The 15067-nt window shown below is 54.9% G+C and overlaps 1 protein-coding gene and 1 non-coding gene across 2 annotated transcripts; both read left to right on the plus strand.

Moving 5' to 3' along the window:
* Nucleotides 1-510: 510 nt before the first annotated feature.
* On the plus strand, nt 511-7795 carry Lrfn3 (leucine rich repeat and fibronectin type III domain containing 3). The gene is made up of 3 exons (XM_028787639.1): nt 511-1504; nt 2570-4000; nt 7174-7795. Exons 2-3 carry the CDS (start codon nt 2586-2588, stop codon nt 7637-7639), a joined length of 1881 nt encoding a protein of 626 aa, XP_028643472.1. The 5' UTR covers nt 511-1504; nt 2570-2585; the 3' UTR covers nt 7640-7795.
* LOC114639045 lies at nt 6395-6584 on the plus strand. Its single transcript, XR_003713954.1, has one exon. It is a non-coding gene; the product is annotated as a U2 spliceosomal RNA (small nuclear RNA).
* Nucleotides 7796-15067: the final 7272 nt, after the last annotated feature.

Here is a 15067-nt window from a genome sequence, read left to right on the forward strand (position 1 = left end):
TCGGACTTGTCCTTTCACCGTCTCTGTGTATTCACCTCTCTCCTTCAATGTAGTTCTGTAGCTCCCTCTCCGCTCCACTCTCTCGTTCTAAGCCTATCCATCCTTTTAGCCTCTCTCATCGGTTCTGGCTCTGTGTCTTTGCCTCGGTGTCTGTCTGTCTTTATTCAGGGATATTCTTATTCCCAGCAGCTCCAGGGCGTCTCCATGGTAGGTGGTGCTAGGGGCGCGTCTTTGAGAGGAGGGAGGAGGGAGGAGGGGGCTGCCTACGCCTTTAAGCGCGGGCGCGAGCGGGGCCTGCGCCTTTAAGCGCGGCCACGCGCACGGCCCTGGGTTCCCGGCGAGGAGGCCGCGGGAGCACCCGGACCCGGCCCGCCCGCCCGGCCCCCGCCCGGCCCCCGCCCCGGCCCCCGCCCCGGCCCCGGCGGGGGAGGGGTCTCTGAGCGCGACCCCTCCCCCCTGCGCCCCTGCCTGCGTTGCGGGTGCCCGGGTCCCCGCGTGGCCCTGTCTGTCTGTCCGTCTGTCCGCGCCCAGGCCTCGCCCCACCCTGGCCCTAGAGCTGCCCGGCTGCCCCCCTACCCGCCACAGCAGACCCCCTCTTTCTGGGCCAGTCTCCTCCGCAGGCCACGAACCCAGCCGCGCCATTGCTACCCAGACTCTGGGCCGGCACCCCGACATCGGGGGCGCTTGCAGCCGGCGATCGGATCCAGATATTCTGAAACCCCCGAGCGTGGGACCCTGATTTGGGATCAGCACCCTGAGCTCCTGCCGTGGAACCCTAAGACCTGGACCTTGAACCTCAATATCTGGGGCTGGAATCCCGACATCCGTCCCTGGGATCCCAAGATTTGGAAACTGAACCCTATGATTTTGGAGCATGGACCCCAATATTTGGATCTGGGACCCCAAGATTTGACATCTAAGCCCCCAGATTTGGAGCTGAATTCTGAATTGTCTGGCTGATACGTTGACATCTGGGAGCGAATTCCCAAATCTTTACCCCGGACCCCACTATTTTGGGAAATAAACCCTTGGATTTAGGCCTTCAGTTCCAAGATCTGAACTGTGGGATTCCGAGGGGCCTGAAGTCCTTGCTTGCAGACCTGAGTGCTGAAATCTGGGGGCAGAGACCGCCAAGTCTTGACTCAGCACCCTAGTATCTGAACAAGATCCCAATTTCGAATGCCAGGACTGGACTTGGGAATTAGACACTAAACTTCCCCATCTGGCTCCTTGGTATCTCGAGCCTGGCACTAAAGGAGCCTGAGCCTAAAGAACCACTGGGGCCTTGGTCTCTAAAACTGGACTCCAGAGGCCCAGTTTTAGAGGTCTGGGACCCCGAGAATCAAGTTTGGAGACTCCATAATCCAGACTGGACCTGGGACAAGACAGTTCCTTCCTGAGGCCCTGGGGACAGGGAAGGATTGACCAGATGCCCCCTCCAGAGTTCTGCCCTCGCCCCCGTGGAGCCTGAGGACTCTGCTCCCTGGGGTGGCTTCCAGTTCAGGTAAGGTCATTGAGAGACACCCGTGGTGGGGAGGGACTTGGGGTGGGGATGGGAGTTCTTGGGCTACAGGTGGAAGTAGGTAAGTACCAGGTGCCCTGTGGCATTCTAAACCATTTTCCTTGTGAAATGTCTGTCCCTTGAGTGTGTCTCCGACACCCTGGATACATGGTCCCGGCTCTGCCCCGCTCTGACCTCCTGGCCCCCTTTCTCCACCTCTCCTCACAATGGCAACTTCTGCTTTGCTCTCTGAGCCACCTCGACACCCCTGTCCACCGCCCTGATCATCTCCGCTCACATCCGCCCACAGTCTCTCTCACTGGCACTTCCGTCTGTGTGTCTCTCTGACCCACGGCCCCTCTCAACCTTTGCCCACTCCTGACTCCTAGGCTGGTTCTGTGACCATCCTTAGCCACATCTAACATCTGTGCAGTCTTCTCCCAGCTACCCTGCCCTCCTCTCCTGCCGTTTCTTCTGTCTACCTCCCACTGTCTCTCTTCTCTCCCTCCCACCCTGTGCTAACTCCCAGTCTACCCCCACCTGGCCAGCTCTGAGCGTCTCCACCTTGGCTGCCTTTCTACCCTTGCTCTACCTCTCTCCGTAGCCTTTTCTCGAACCAGTTGTCCTGGTCCCCTGCTGATTCTCCTATATCTGTCCTTTCTACTCTCTCTGGCTTTCTTACTGGCTTTTGACCAGGTCAAAACTCTTCTGTCTCTCTTTGTCCAGACCTAGAAGGACCACTTCTAGGCTCTCTCCTTTTTCCTCAGTTTCCCTCTTTAGTCATGCCTGACCTCTACTGATTGATAATGCTTGCCAGCTACCCCTCTTCTCTGTGGCTGCATCTAGACACTATTGCTTACCTTCTCTCCACCTTGACCACATGTCCTAGCCTCTGCCCACCTGTGCCCATCTCCAGCCCGCTTCCTGACCATCATGGCTCATGCTTGACTCTCTGAGCCTTCATGACACATCTCTGACACCCCGCCCCACCACCATCCCTACCTCTCTGGGCATATTATGACCATTGCTCCCGGTTTCTGGCCCTAACATTGTCTTTATTCTCTACAGACTACCCCTGCCCGCGATGGCAGTCCTTCCACTACTCCTTTGCCTGCTACCGCTGGCCCCTGCCTCATCTCCACCCCAGCCGGCCACATCCAGCCCCTGTCCCCGCCGGTGCCGCTGCCAGACCCAGTCACTACCCCTAAGCGTGTTGTGCCCAGGGGCGGGCCTTCTGTTTGTACCGCCATCACTGGATCGCCGTGCTGCAGAGCTGCGCCTGGCAGACAACTTCATCGCGGCAGTGCGTAGAAGAGACCTGGCCAACATGACAGGCCTGCTGCATCTGAGCTTGTCTAGAAACACCATCCGCCATGTGGCAGCTGGCGCCTTCGCCGACCTACGGGCCCTGCGTGCCCTGCACCTAGATGGCAATAGACTGACCTCGCTGGGCGAGGGTCAGCTGCGCGGTTTAGTCAACTTGCGCCACCTCATCCTGAGCAACAACCAGTTAGCAGCTCTGGCAGCTGGTGCCCTAGACGACTGTGCTGAGACTCTGGAGGACCTGGATCTCTCCTATAATAATCTTGAGCAGCTGCCCTGGGAGGCTTTGGGTCGCCTGGGCAACGTCAACACGTTGGGCCTTGACCACAATTTGCTGGCTTCAGTGCCTGCTGGAGCCTTTTCCCGCCTGCACAAGTTGGCGCGACTGGACATGACCTCCAACCGCCTAACCACCATCCCTCCTGACCCACTCTTCTCCCGTCTGCCGCTGCTTGCCCGGCCTCGAGGCTCGCCAGCCTCTGCTCTGGTGCTGGCCTTCGGGGGAAACCCCCTCCATTGCAACTGTGAGCTGGTGTGGCTGCGACGCCTGGCTCGGGAGGACGACCTCGAGGCCTGCGCCTCACCACCTGCTCTGGGGGGCCGCTACTTCTGGGCCGTGGGTGAGGAGGAGTTTGTGTGTGAGCCACCCGTGGTGACCCACCGCTCACCTCCCCTGGCAGTGCCCGCAGGTCGGCCAGCTGCCCTGCGATGCCGGGCAGTAGGGGACCCAGAGCCACGAGTACGTTGGGTATCACCCCAGGGTCGGCTGCTGGGCAACTCCAGCCGTGCTCGTGCCTTCCCTAATGGGACCCTGGAGCTCCTGGTCACAGAGCCGGAAGATGGTGGTACTTTCACTTGCATTGCAGCCAATGCCGCTGGCGAGGCCACTGCTGCTGTTGAGCTGACCGTGGGTCCCCCTCCACCTCCCCAGCTAGCCAATAGCACCAGCTGTGACCCCCCGCGGGACGGGGAACCCGATGCCCTCACCCCGCCCTCTGCGGCTTCAGCCTCCGCCAAAGTGGCAGACACTGTGGCCCCTACCGACCGTGGCGTCCAAGTGACTGAGCACGGGGCCACAGCGGCTCTTGTCCAGTGGCCAGATCAACGGCCTGTCCCAGGGATCCGCATGTACCAGATCCAGTATAACAGCTCGGCCGACGACATCCTCGTCTACAGGTGCAGGGGGCTGGCAGTGGGGGGGTGAGGGACGGCAGGGCATTGTGGGTCCACCCAGGAACACCCCTTGTGAGCCACTGCACGGAAATAACACCGTAGGTTCCAAAGGAAATCATAAAGCGAAGGCAAATGAAATCAGGCAGCAATGATAACCAGGGCTGGGCAGAAAGGGGTAAAAGAAATATAGGCCCGACATGGTGAAGGCAGTTGAGACGAGGAGGGTGAATCAACCAGACAGCAGGCTAACACGCTCAACCAAGGACAATGAGGTTTTGGTTTGTTTGTTTGTTTGTTTGTTGTTTTGTTTTTGTTGTTGTTGTTTTTAAATCACACTGCAAAGGTAGAAGGAAACAAGGCTGAGAAAATAAATGGTAACAAACATACAAAGAAATCAGGCAACGAGGGGGAAAAAAATCAGGCCAAACAAACAAAAAGTTACTGGTTTGAGTGTAGTTCAGATAGAGTGCTACAGTAGCAAGCAGGCAGCCCCGAGGCACAGCCCAGCGCTGAAGAAAAAGTTAATGAGGTGATGGAAGGCTAGACCCAAATTGTATCAGGAAGTTTGGCTACAAGGAATCCACAAGAGGCTGAGTCAGGGTTGTGACAAGTTCAGGGCCAGCCTGGTCTACATAGGGAGTTTGAAGCTGGTCAGAGATTTATAGTAAACACGGGGTGGGGGAGGAAAAAAGAGAGAAAGAAAAGGGGGAGGAGAATGAGCAGAAATGTACAGAGACGGCAGAAGAAAGGCAAATGAGGTAGGCAGGGGAAGGAAGGGCGAAGGTTAAGTGGGAAATTGGGGGTAGGAGGTTAAACAGAGAGTAGGGCTTGGGTTCCTGCAGTGTGAGCCCTACCGGTCAAAGTTCTGGTTAGAGTAACGTCTTAATTTTTGGTTTGCTAAATCAAATCTAAGCTAGGTCAGATGTGTCAACACACAGCCGTCTGTCTTCCCAGCTCGCAAGAGGTTGAGACAGGAGGATAGCAAGTTCAGGGCATCCTGGACTATACAGTGAGACCTTGTCTCAAAAAAATGAACAAGCAGCCACCCAGTGAGCTATGTGGGCAGAAATGGCCAGTCTGATGGCCCTGCCGTCCTCCCATGGCTGCAAACACAAAGCCTGGCGTTTACACACTCCAAAAGGGCAGTCAGTGTAGCTTCTATCCATCTGCTGTCACTGCAAGTGGGTAGAAATGGTGGTGGCTGACACTCCCTACCGAAGTCTGACCTTGTGTAGGTAGCTGTGGGTGACTCCCTGTCCTGGACGCCAGGCTGGGGCAAGCGTACAGTCTCAAACTGACCATAGCCTTTCACGGGCTGGGTTAGCACCTTGCAAACCCAGTGCCTGGACTCCCCCCACCCCCTTCCCTGGTCATATGTCAAGTCTCATTTTCTCAGTCCTAATGCCCACTCTCTGTCCCCTTCCCTCTCCTCCTCCTTCCCTCCCTGCTTCTGTTTTAGACTAGAGCTCATGTTACCCTGGCTGGCCTCGAACTGGCCATGTAAGCCAAGGACGACACTGAACCCCGAGCCTTCCTGCCTTCACCTCCCCATCTTCGGGCCACCACATGTGGCTTCTCCACTCCTTTTTTTGAGACACTACTCAGGAGATTGCATGGAGGGCGGGCCACTTGCCTGGTGGGGAGTGGGACAGTCTGGAGACAGCCACCCAGACACAGGTCATGCTGGGTATCTTTGTGCTGCTCTCCTTAAAGCAGCTTAGGAGTAAAACAGACTCTAAAGCTAGCCCAGTCTCCATCTGGGCGCCCCAAGATGAAAGGGATGCGCAGAACTGGATGGGGAAGGCAGAGAAAAATGAGTGTAGTGGCTCAGACCTTAGTCTCAGCCCTGGAGAGAGTTGAGGCAGGGCACTGAGAGTTCCAGGTCAGCCTGGGAACTACATAGCCAGAGCCTGGTTCAACACTCATGCCATACACACACAGACATGCAAGCACACGCATGCACAGACAGACTCGCGCACACATGCGCACACAGGTGCCTCATACACAAAGGTAAGGCTAAACAGGGACTAGGAAATGGAGCCGAAAGAGAGTGAAGAGATGGAAGTAGAGGAAGAGAATCTGAGAGGGAGATTCTCAAGGGCTCGCTGGAAACACTGTAGAGTTGGTGATCGTAACAGGGGACTGGGGCTGCAGGGAGGTTCACTGGCGGGCTGGAGGGAAAGCAGGCAACAGAGGTACCGGGAAGCAGTGGGTAGGGTAGAGGGGTTCCGTTGCTGCATGCTAGGGAAACCGAAAGGAGCCGGGCAAGGGAAATGTCAGCCAGCCTGGCGTGGGGTGCATGACTGCAGCACAAGCACTTGGAGTTACAGGGAGGATCATCAGGAGTCCAAGGCTAGCCTTGGCTAAGCTCCATGACACCTTATCTTGAAACAAGCAATCACTTTCCTGCCTTGTGGCTAAGGTCGAGTGTAGTGTCTGCTCTTACCAGGTTAATGTCTGATATGTCCTCTATCTGAGGACAATATAGTAAATGGATTTTTGGAGCTGGGTGATGGAACAGCAGCTTGCTGTGTCCGGGACATTCATTGACCTGGTGTTGCAGCAGCCCAGGAATGGTGCCCCCACGTCAAGGGCATAAAACAAATAAAAATGAAACAGGAGTCACAGGGAAATGGCTTGGCAGAGAGATGGCTGGAGGCTAGAGAAAGGGGGCCGTTGGGCAGGTGTAATGTTAAAACGGTTCTATCTCCAACACTTTGGAAGCTGAGGCAGGACCTTCACAAGATATGAGCCAGCCTTGGCTACATAGCAAGACTCCGGGAGGTAGGGGCAGGAATCAGACAGTGAACTTCGGCGGGTGATGCTGAGGACTCGGAGGAACAGGGAAGGAGGCTAGGTGCCGAAAGGGGCCTTGAGAGACGATAGGGGCTCCTTAAAAGGCTTAGGGAGTAAATCTTAGGCTTCAGAGAAATGGATTGTGGGATCCACGGGTACGCAAAACAGGGAACTTGAGTGGGAGAATGAAGTTGGCTAGTATGCTGGACGGACATGCTAGGTGTTAGCTAAGGAAAATAAGTCGGGTCGCTGATTAGACAGAACTGGGGTGCGATGGGGCAGCTGGACTGCAGGGAACTTAGCCAAAGGGAGGCACGGGGTGGGAGGAGCATGGGTAAGGGGTAACCATAGTCCTGACCCCACCTGCCGTCTTCCCCCAGGATGATCCCAGCGGACAGTCGCTCCTTCCTGCTGACCGACCTGGCGTCAGGCCGTACCTATGATCTGTGTGTGCTCGCGGTCTACGAGGACAGTGCCACGGGGCTGACAGCCACGCGGCCGGTGGGCTGCGCTCGGTTCTCCACGGAGCCCGCCCTTCGGCCCTGTGCTGTACCACATGCACCGTTCCTGGGCGGCACCATGATCATCGCGTTGGGAGGTGTCATCGTCGCTTCCGTTCTGGTCTTCATCTTCGTGCTGCTTCTACGCTACAAGGTGCACGGAGGCCAACCGCCCGGCAAGGCCAAAGCCACAGCACCTGTCAGCAGCGTTTGCTCCCAGACCAACGGAGCCCTCGGGCCCGTGCCCAGTGCGCCTGCCCCTGAGCCTGCTGCACCCAGGGCCCATACTGTGGTCCAATTGGACTGTGAGCCCTGGGGGCCCAGTCACGAACCTGCAGGACCCTAGCCAAGGGCCCACCTCTATTGTTACTCTGGCCCCAGGGACACCCCTCGGGACCTGGCCTCAGACTCACCAAATTGCTCACGGTTTTTAAAACTCTGATGGGGAGGGTGTCGGGGGCACTGGGCACAACAAGAAAGTCCTATTTTTCTAAGCTTGGGCTGTGTCCTTGCCCTTGTCTCTGTCTGTGGGGACTGAGGGGTGCTGCAGAGGGTATCGGACGTGGGGGGGGGGGGGGTTGAGGAACCTCCTCTGAGGAAGGTACTTCCTGGACTCTCTGCAGAGGAGTTGAGAATAGTCATCTATAGTCATCCATTCAGGCAGTAGACGTTCTGGGCACCGTGCTGTGCTATGACTTGTGCCGGGGACACAGTGACCCAAGCTTCCCTGCCCTCAGTTCAGTGGGAAACATGTCTTCAGACAGCCATATTCCAGAAGACAGGGTTGAGGGAAGCCCAGGGAATTGTATGTCCCAGAAGAGGTGCCTGGCTCAGCCTGATGTGTAGTTCAGGGAAGGCTTCCTGGAAGAGGAAGGTTGTAATCTAAGTAGCATATCTGAAGGGGGAGCATTGACCAAAGAGCAGAAGGGACGGTTCCAGTGGGGGGGGGGGGGGGGGGGGCCGCATGAGCAAAGGCGGAGGATTACCAGGGCATTGGGCTGCTGTGGTACAGGTGAGGTGGGAGGGGCTAACACCTTCACATGAGGTGCTCAGACTCTGGCCTGATGGTGATGGCTAGCCATTTTATGCCTGGGGGTGGGGCCGGAGGTTGTGGGGTCAGTTAGGTTTGGACTTTAGGAAAACCTTTCTAATTTTGCTTCAGGAAGGTGGGCCAGAAACAAGGGATCAGTGGGAAGCCAGTGAAGGGGTGTGAGGGGGTCAGGACCAACTTCAACCAGGGAAGCACTGGAAGAGAAGAATGGATGACCGAGCCACTCAGGAAAGGGAGTATCCAGAGTGAGGCTCCAGGCTCTGGCCAGGGGAAAGTCCTCCATGCTGCCCAGGCTCAGGACTTGAGCCGGGCATGGAAGGATGCTCTGCGGTCAGCCTTGGACTCTGCAGATGAGGGGACCAGGGGATGGCTAGTGGGGAAGAGATACGGATAGAGGTTGGAGTCAAGGATAGAAAGCAGGGCTTTGCTGACAGAGTGTCTCACACCTAAAATCCTCACACCTCTAGGAACTGAGGCAAGAGATCACTAGTTCAAAGGCTGAAGTTTCAGCATGAGACCACGTCCGCCCCCCCCACTCTTCCCCCCCCAAAAAAGACTCTGGGAGCAGTCACGAGATTGAACTATTGGAGTTTCAGTCTTTAAGGAAAAGACAGAAAGCTTTTGACAGGTGCAGAGGGGATGGTGAAGTATGCCCCAAGAGGCCGTTGTATTTACTAGTGGAAAGGTTGCAGCGTTGGGGGGGGGTAGGGGGGCTGGTGCCACATTGAATCGATCTAACAGATATGAGTGTGGACAGGGACTGAGTCCTGGTTCAGGGTGAGTCAGAACACTTGGCCTCATGTCTTCCCTGAGCTGGTCTCCACTGTGTCACTGCCCCAGGCCCCCTCACAAAAGTGTCCTGGAAGTTTATAGGATCAGACACTGGGCATGGAAAAGGCCAGGCCTCATTAGAGGTCCAGGAATGGGGTCGATAGCAAGAATAGCATCCCCCTATGCAAGTAGCTTCTCTGATGGCAGGTCCAGGTGGCGCCTGTCATTCACCTGAGGTAAGATGATGTTCGGATCAGGCTTGAAGACAGGCAGAGACCAAACTGGAATTCTCTCGGCTTGGTACAAAGAATATTCTGGTGAGATGACAGAACCTATTTTCATGGTGGAACTTGAGACCTTCAAAATGTCCACCATTAACCATGGAAACGAGGCACCGGGCTCCCCAGGACTGCAGCATCCTGAGGTCCCTTGTCATTTTGTTACTCTGGAGTCGCTAAGATCATGTGAGGTTATCAGCAAGTGAGGGCATAGGCCTTGGGCAATGGGAGCTAGCAAACTGGAGGGGCCGGCTCTGTGGTGCCAGCTAGGAAATACCCATTCCTACCTTAAGGGGGAGCCAGAGCCGGTCGTGGGGCAGATTCAGGCCCAAATCTTGCCATACCCTGGCACCATGTGTGACAGGCACAAATGTTAAATAGGAATGTGTGGGACACAAGGAGATGTGGAGTTGACTCCAGCAGAGGAGCTAAGCTCCAAGCTGAGGCTGAGGACCACACTGGCTGGAGGTAACTAGCAAGCGGTGGGAACAGGGTCCCATGGACCTGGAACAGCATAGGATAAGGTATGCATTGTGAGGAAAGGGGGAGTGAGGGAAGCCACAGATGAGATGGGGCAACGGAAGGGACTTAGCATAGCATCAAGGCAGGAAGCAGGTGATGTAACCCTATAAATTCCCGAGAGGAGGGTGGCTTTTATTCTAACTGGCATGAGAAGCCACTGAAGGTCTCTTCCGTTTTGTTTCTTTGAGTCAGGGTCTCACAACATTAGCCCCGGTTTGAACTCACTGTGTAGCTCGGGTTCCTTGACCTCACTCATGACGCTTCTGCCTCGGCCTCCTGAGCACAGGCATTGCAGGCGTGCCCCTGGCCACTGGAGGATTTTGGGCTATGAGGAGAGACATCTTCCTGGATCTCAAAGAAGCTCCCATGGCAGATCTTGTGTGTGGACGGCCAAGGGGAAGCAGGGAAACTGCAACAGTTCTGGCAGAAGGCGGACTTAGACCAGGATAGACCTGAGGTGACATGTAAGCCATCAGCAGGCTCCTCCTTTCCTACCCAGAAGTGGACAGTGTGGCCTACTAACAACTGACCCAGAACAGAGGGAAGGTGGTAGAAACTAGGGGGAGGGGGGAGACCCAGGTCTCCAATCCCAGGATCCATCCCATAGAGCTGATTTGTCTGTAATATAGGAAGAAGGAACCTTTGCCAAGCCCAGTACAAGGCAGCCAGGAGATAGACGCCAAAAGAAGCTAAGGCTAGCCGGGCAGTGGTAGCGCACGCCTTTAATCCCAGCACTTGGGAGGCAGAGGCAGGTGGATTTCTGAGTTCAAGGCCAGCCTGGTCTACAGAGTGAGTGCCAGGACAGCCAGGGCTACACAGAGAAACTCTGTCTCAGAAAATCAAAACAAAAAAAGAAGCTAAGGCTGTTAAGGTGGATCCAGGCCCAGTACACGGGGCTAGAATAGAGACACACACCGAGTGCCAGCCTACTACAAGTGTGGAGAGAATGAGAGTGGAGAGTGATGGCAGTTATGGGGACAGGCCGGTCCCCATAGCAGGTCCCCTGGAACTTCACAAGGCACGTAGACTGCCTCTCACCCCTTTGCAAAAACAAACAACACCAGCGTCTAGGATTTAAAGTTAAACAGCCTTGCCCAGCTGAAGCCACCGAGATCCTGAAGTCAGGATATGATGTCTACTGCCCATCACCCTTCTGGTCAAAGCAAGTGCCCTGCACAATCTGAGGACCAAACCTAGGCTGCTGAGGCTAGTGTGAGTCCATAACCTCAAGAGATTCCCATGATCCTCTGCCAGGCCTCTCTTGAGGCCAAGCTTCTACCACCCTCTCCATGGGCTCCTAGGTGGGAGAACTGATGAGGTTGGGGGGAACCCCTAAAAGACATCGGGTTTCCTCTGGATAGTGGGACCCAGTGATCTATCCTGAGGTTCCTCAGCAAAGTCTGGACCCCCACACGCCTGAAGAGGTGTCAGTGCTTGGCACTGTCCCGGCCTTAGTCGGATTAGAATGTTGGGAACATGATATGACAAACGGCCCAGGTCCCTGCCCCCTGGGTGGCCCCAGTTCTTATAGAACAAGTAGATACAAATGGTAGCCAGGGTAGGCTGGGCTGAGAGAGTACAGGCAGGAAGGATGAAGGACATTTTCGTTCTCTGGTGTTTTGAACAGGGTCTCATGGAGGCCAGAGCGGCCTTGAGCCCCTAATCCCTTTGTCTCTGTCTTTCAAGAGCTGGGGTTATAGGCACTACCACATCCCGCTGGTCCTGGGGGACTTGGGGCCTATGGGGACTCCTAACTGAGACTGACGGGAACACCAAGATGTGTGGAAGTCAGGACTTTTTAATGTGTCCTGTGCTTACAATGCTTTAATGCCCTGTAGTTACTGGCTTTTTTTAAGGACAGAGTCTTGCCTATATAGCCCAGGATGGCCTTGAACTCAGTCTTACTGCCTCAGTTGCTTCAAGTGCTGGGATTACAGGCACAGAGTAGCCACACCCAGTTCTCCCCTTGAAATTCCTAATACGTTTTGAACACGTTCACCACCATTTCCCTTTTTTGCACCTTCCCTTCAGATTATGTAGCTAATCCTGCCTGAAGAAGATGTTGAAGGATAGAGGAGAGTGACGGCAAAGAGGCTCTCCCCAAAAGACCCAAAGGTGGTGGTGATGGTGTGTGGTGGTGCACGCCTTATGTCCCAGCACTCGGAAGGCAGAGGCAGGGGCAGGTGGATCTCCAAGTTCGAGGCCAGCCTGTTCTAAAAGTTCCAGGACAGTCAGAGCTATTTTATAGAGAAACTGTAGAGGTGGGGGAGGGGGAGGGGAAGGGGGATAAGTGTGTGCTTAAAGGACGAGCTTGAGGAGCTGTGGATGAAGATTCCAGGGGGAGAATGGGCGGGGCAACAGGTGACCTTGGCTGCCCTGATGCTGCCCCAGAGCACTATTGTGCCAAGGAGGGGGCTGAGCAAAGAGGGACAGCATTCAGTTTATGCTTCAGAAGGAAGGGGGTTCACCTGACCCCCGTGGGAAGAGAAACTGAGGCATGTGGTTAAGAACAATGTATATGGGGTGTGTGTGGCTCTGCTTCCTGTGAAGGGTACCGAGAGTGTCCATGATTCTGAAGAAGGACCTGGAAAGACCCCAGGATCAGCCCTGACCTTCTTTCTCAACTGAGAAGGAACATGGGATGGCTGCTTACACAATCCCCATGCTAAGTGCTGGAAAATCTTAGAACCTAAGAACTCACATGGATACACTGAAAGCAAAGCTGACAAGAATTCGGGAACACAGGAATTGAAAGGATTTTACTCTGGATGTGTTCTGGCCCCTACTCCCTGGAACCCCTGGGGCACAGTGCACTCTCCTTGGCCCCGTGGGTACATCAACACTTCTACTTCCTTCGAAATGCTGTTCCTGCCCTGGGGCTGGGGATGGAACCCCCCCCCTTCATCTTCTGTTCTTCTCAGCTATCAACCCGAGCCTGTGTCTGGCGTCCTAATTTCAGATCTGGCTTTCCACAGCTTCCTGGTCCCCTTTTCATAAGTACGCAACCTGTCTCAGGGTCTTCCCTGGCCAGCCCCTTTTCCCAGTTTGTATTCCGGCAACTCCACATCCTCCTTTTCCTAGTTCATGTCTGGTCTAACACTACCTGGATTCCTCCACAGGCCTCCCTCTGGGATCCTGGCCACAGCATTCATCTCTGGTCCAAACCCTTCTTAATACCAAATCTGTCAGCTGCATAAAAGCCTCCATGGCTCCCCAGCTTCCTGGTTCGGAGTCAGAGCTGTTTGAGAGACTGAGACAGGAAGGTTGCATGACTTTTGTGAATTTGAAGCCAGCCTGGGATACATAGCAAGGCCCTGTCTTAAAAAAGCAAACCAAACCCTCACTTCAGGGTATCTATAGCAGTCACCTGCCTCAAGCACCATCTCCAACATAGCACTCCTTCAGTTGAGAGAGAATACTAACCATTCCCAGGAAGTGAAGGCCCTCCCATCATGCCTTTCTTCCCGTACACCCTCATTTACCCTGCTTTGGACAGCAAGCCAGGAAAGCGATAAAGGAAGCTGTCCAAAGAAAACCAGTTCCTTCTCCCTTTATGTCTCACCTACAATGCAGATTCTAAGGAGATGAGGGTTAGAATACGGGGAAGAAGGTGTTGAGAGTTGCCCCTGACCCTGGCCTTTCCCTGCCCTCCTAGCTCTCCCAGCTGCTCCATTGGAGGAGGAGGTCCTGAGGGGACAGGAGAAGTGGAGGCAGAGGCCATCCCTTGCAGGATTCAGTGCCCTACCCTCCGGGATCTCCACATCCAGCCTTCATAGTACTCTCTCCTGCTTCTGTCTCCAGTCACTCCTGCAGGCCGAGTGATATAGGCCTCCAGATCTCCTGCCCTAAACTCAGGGATTCAAGTCTCCGGTCTTCCTTAAGCCGCAGCAGCAATCTCCACTCCCTTCCTGAGAACCCAGGCTCTCACTCCAACTCTGCCGAGGGCCTCAGAACTTCTAGCCAAGAGCTTCTCCCTCGTCAGCAGGCAATGAAGGCTGCTCCTCTTTTCTAGAATGTTCTTTGGGAATCAGCCTCCTCACTTTACCCCTTTGGTCTATTCTTCTGTTTACAGGAATATAGAGCCTCCACTCCCTCCAAACACAGCCAAACAAGTTTTCAAAGGCCCCTTCCTGGTCCTAATGTCTCTCAAATACACTCTCTGTTCTCTCCCTTCCCCACTCACTCTCCTCCTCCTCCTCTTCCTTCCTTCCTCCTTCTCTTCCTCCTCCTCCTCTTCCTTTTCCTCTTCCTCCTCCTCTTCCTTTTCCTCTTCCTCCTCCTCTTCCTCCTCCTCATCCTCTTCTTCCTCCTCTTCCTTTTCCTCTTCCTCCTCCTCTTCCTCCTCATCCTCTTTCTTCTCCTCCTCCTCTTCTTCCTCCTCCTCCTGCTCCTCCTCCTCCTCCTCTTTGTAATTCCTCGACATTCCCTCATCACATGACTGTTCATCTCCAACAGGTCCCTCTCCCGATAGGCAAGAGTCCCAGCCTACCTATCCCAAGGGCTCAGGGGTCCTCTCCCTTTCCGGGAGTGTGCCCACGGGGAAGAGGGTCAGGAGGCCCCCTGACACTTCTCATAACACCCCCCCCAATGGCTGCCTTCATACCTGTCCTCACACCTTAGTGCTCTGGATCTCCCACAGGCTAAGTGAGTCTTTGTGGATGAAGAAAGAAGATGGCTGGTGTTCTCACAGCCAAGGGTGGAAAGGCTGCCTAAAATAGCTCTGTGAGAGTGAAATTTCTCCGGACAGGATCCTGGCTGGTTAGGACAAGATCTATTTGGACAGACTGTGCCAGTGGATAGGGCAAACTGGTTCTGGCAGCAGAAAGGACAGGCAGACCAGTGAAAATAAACCGTCTCCCTCAGCTCTGTGAAGTAGTGTGTGTGTGTGTGTGTGTGTGTGTGTGTGTGTGTAGCAGCTTTTTGAGAAGAGAGACCTGAAGCCCACAGAAGCTAGGTATATGGCGCAAGTTCACATGGCTCGAAAGAGGCAGCGAGGATTCAAACCTGACTGAACGGCCTCCCAATCCACCCAACTATTCTGGTTCCCTCCTCTGCGCTCCCGGTTCACTCAGACTCAACAGCTGCGTTTGTGGGTTTCTAGGGCCGCCGCTTAATCACAGCTTTCTTGGAAAACGGGGGCGCTGAGAAATCC

This window comes from Grammomys surdaster, unplaced genomic scaffold (assembly GCF_004785775.1).
Source record: "Grammomys surdaster isolate TR1022 unplaced genomic scaffold, NIH_TR_1.0 125671, whole genome shotgun sequence".
In the NCBI taxonomy this organism is placed as follows: Eukaryota; Metazoa; Chordata; class Mammalia; order Rodentia; family Muridae; genus Grammomys; species Grammomys surdaster.

Excerpts from the sequence above, each read along its gene's own strand:
- Lrfn3 (XM_028787639.1), top strand. The coding sequence starts at position 2,586 with ATGGCAGTCCTTCCACTACTCCTTTGCCTGCTACCGCTGGCCCCTGCC. Across the intron at positions 4,001-7,173 it reads GACGACATCCTCGTCTACAG|GATGATCCCAGCGGACAGTC; the intron begins GTGCAGGGGGCT and ends GTCTTCCCCCAG.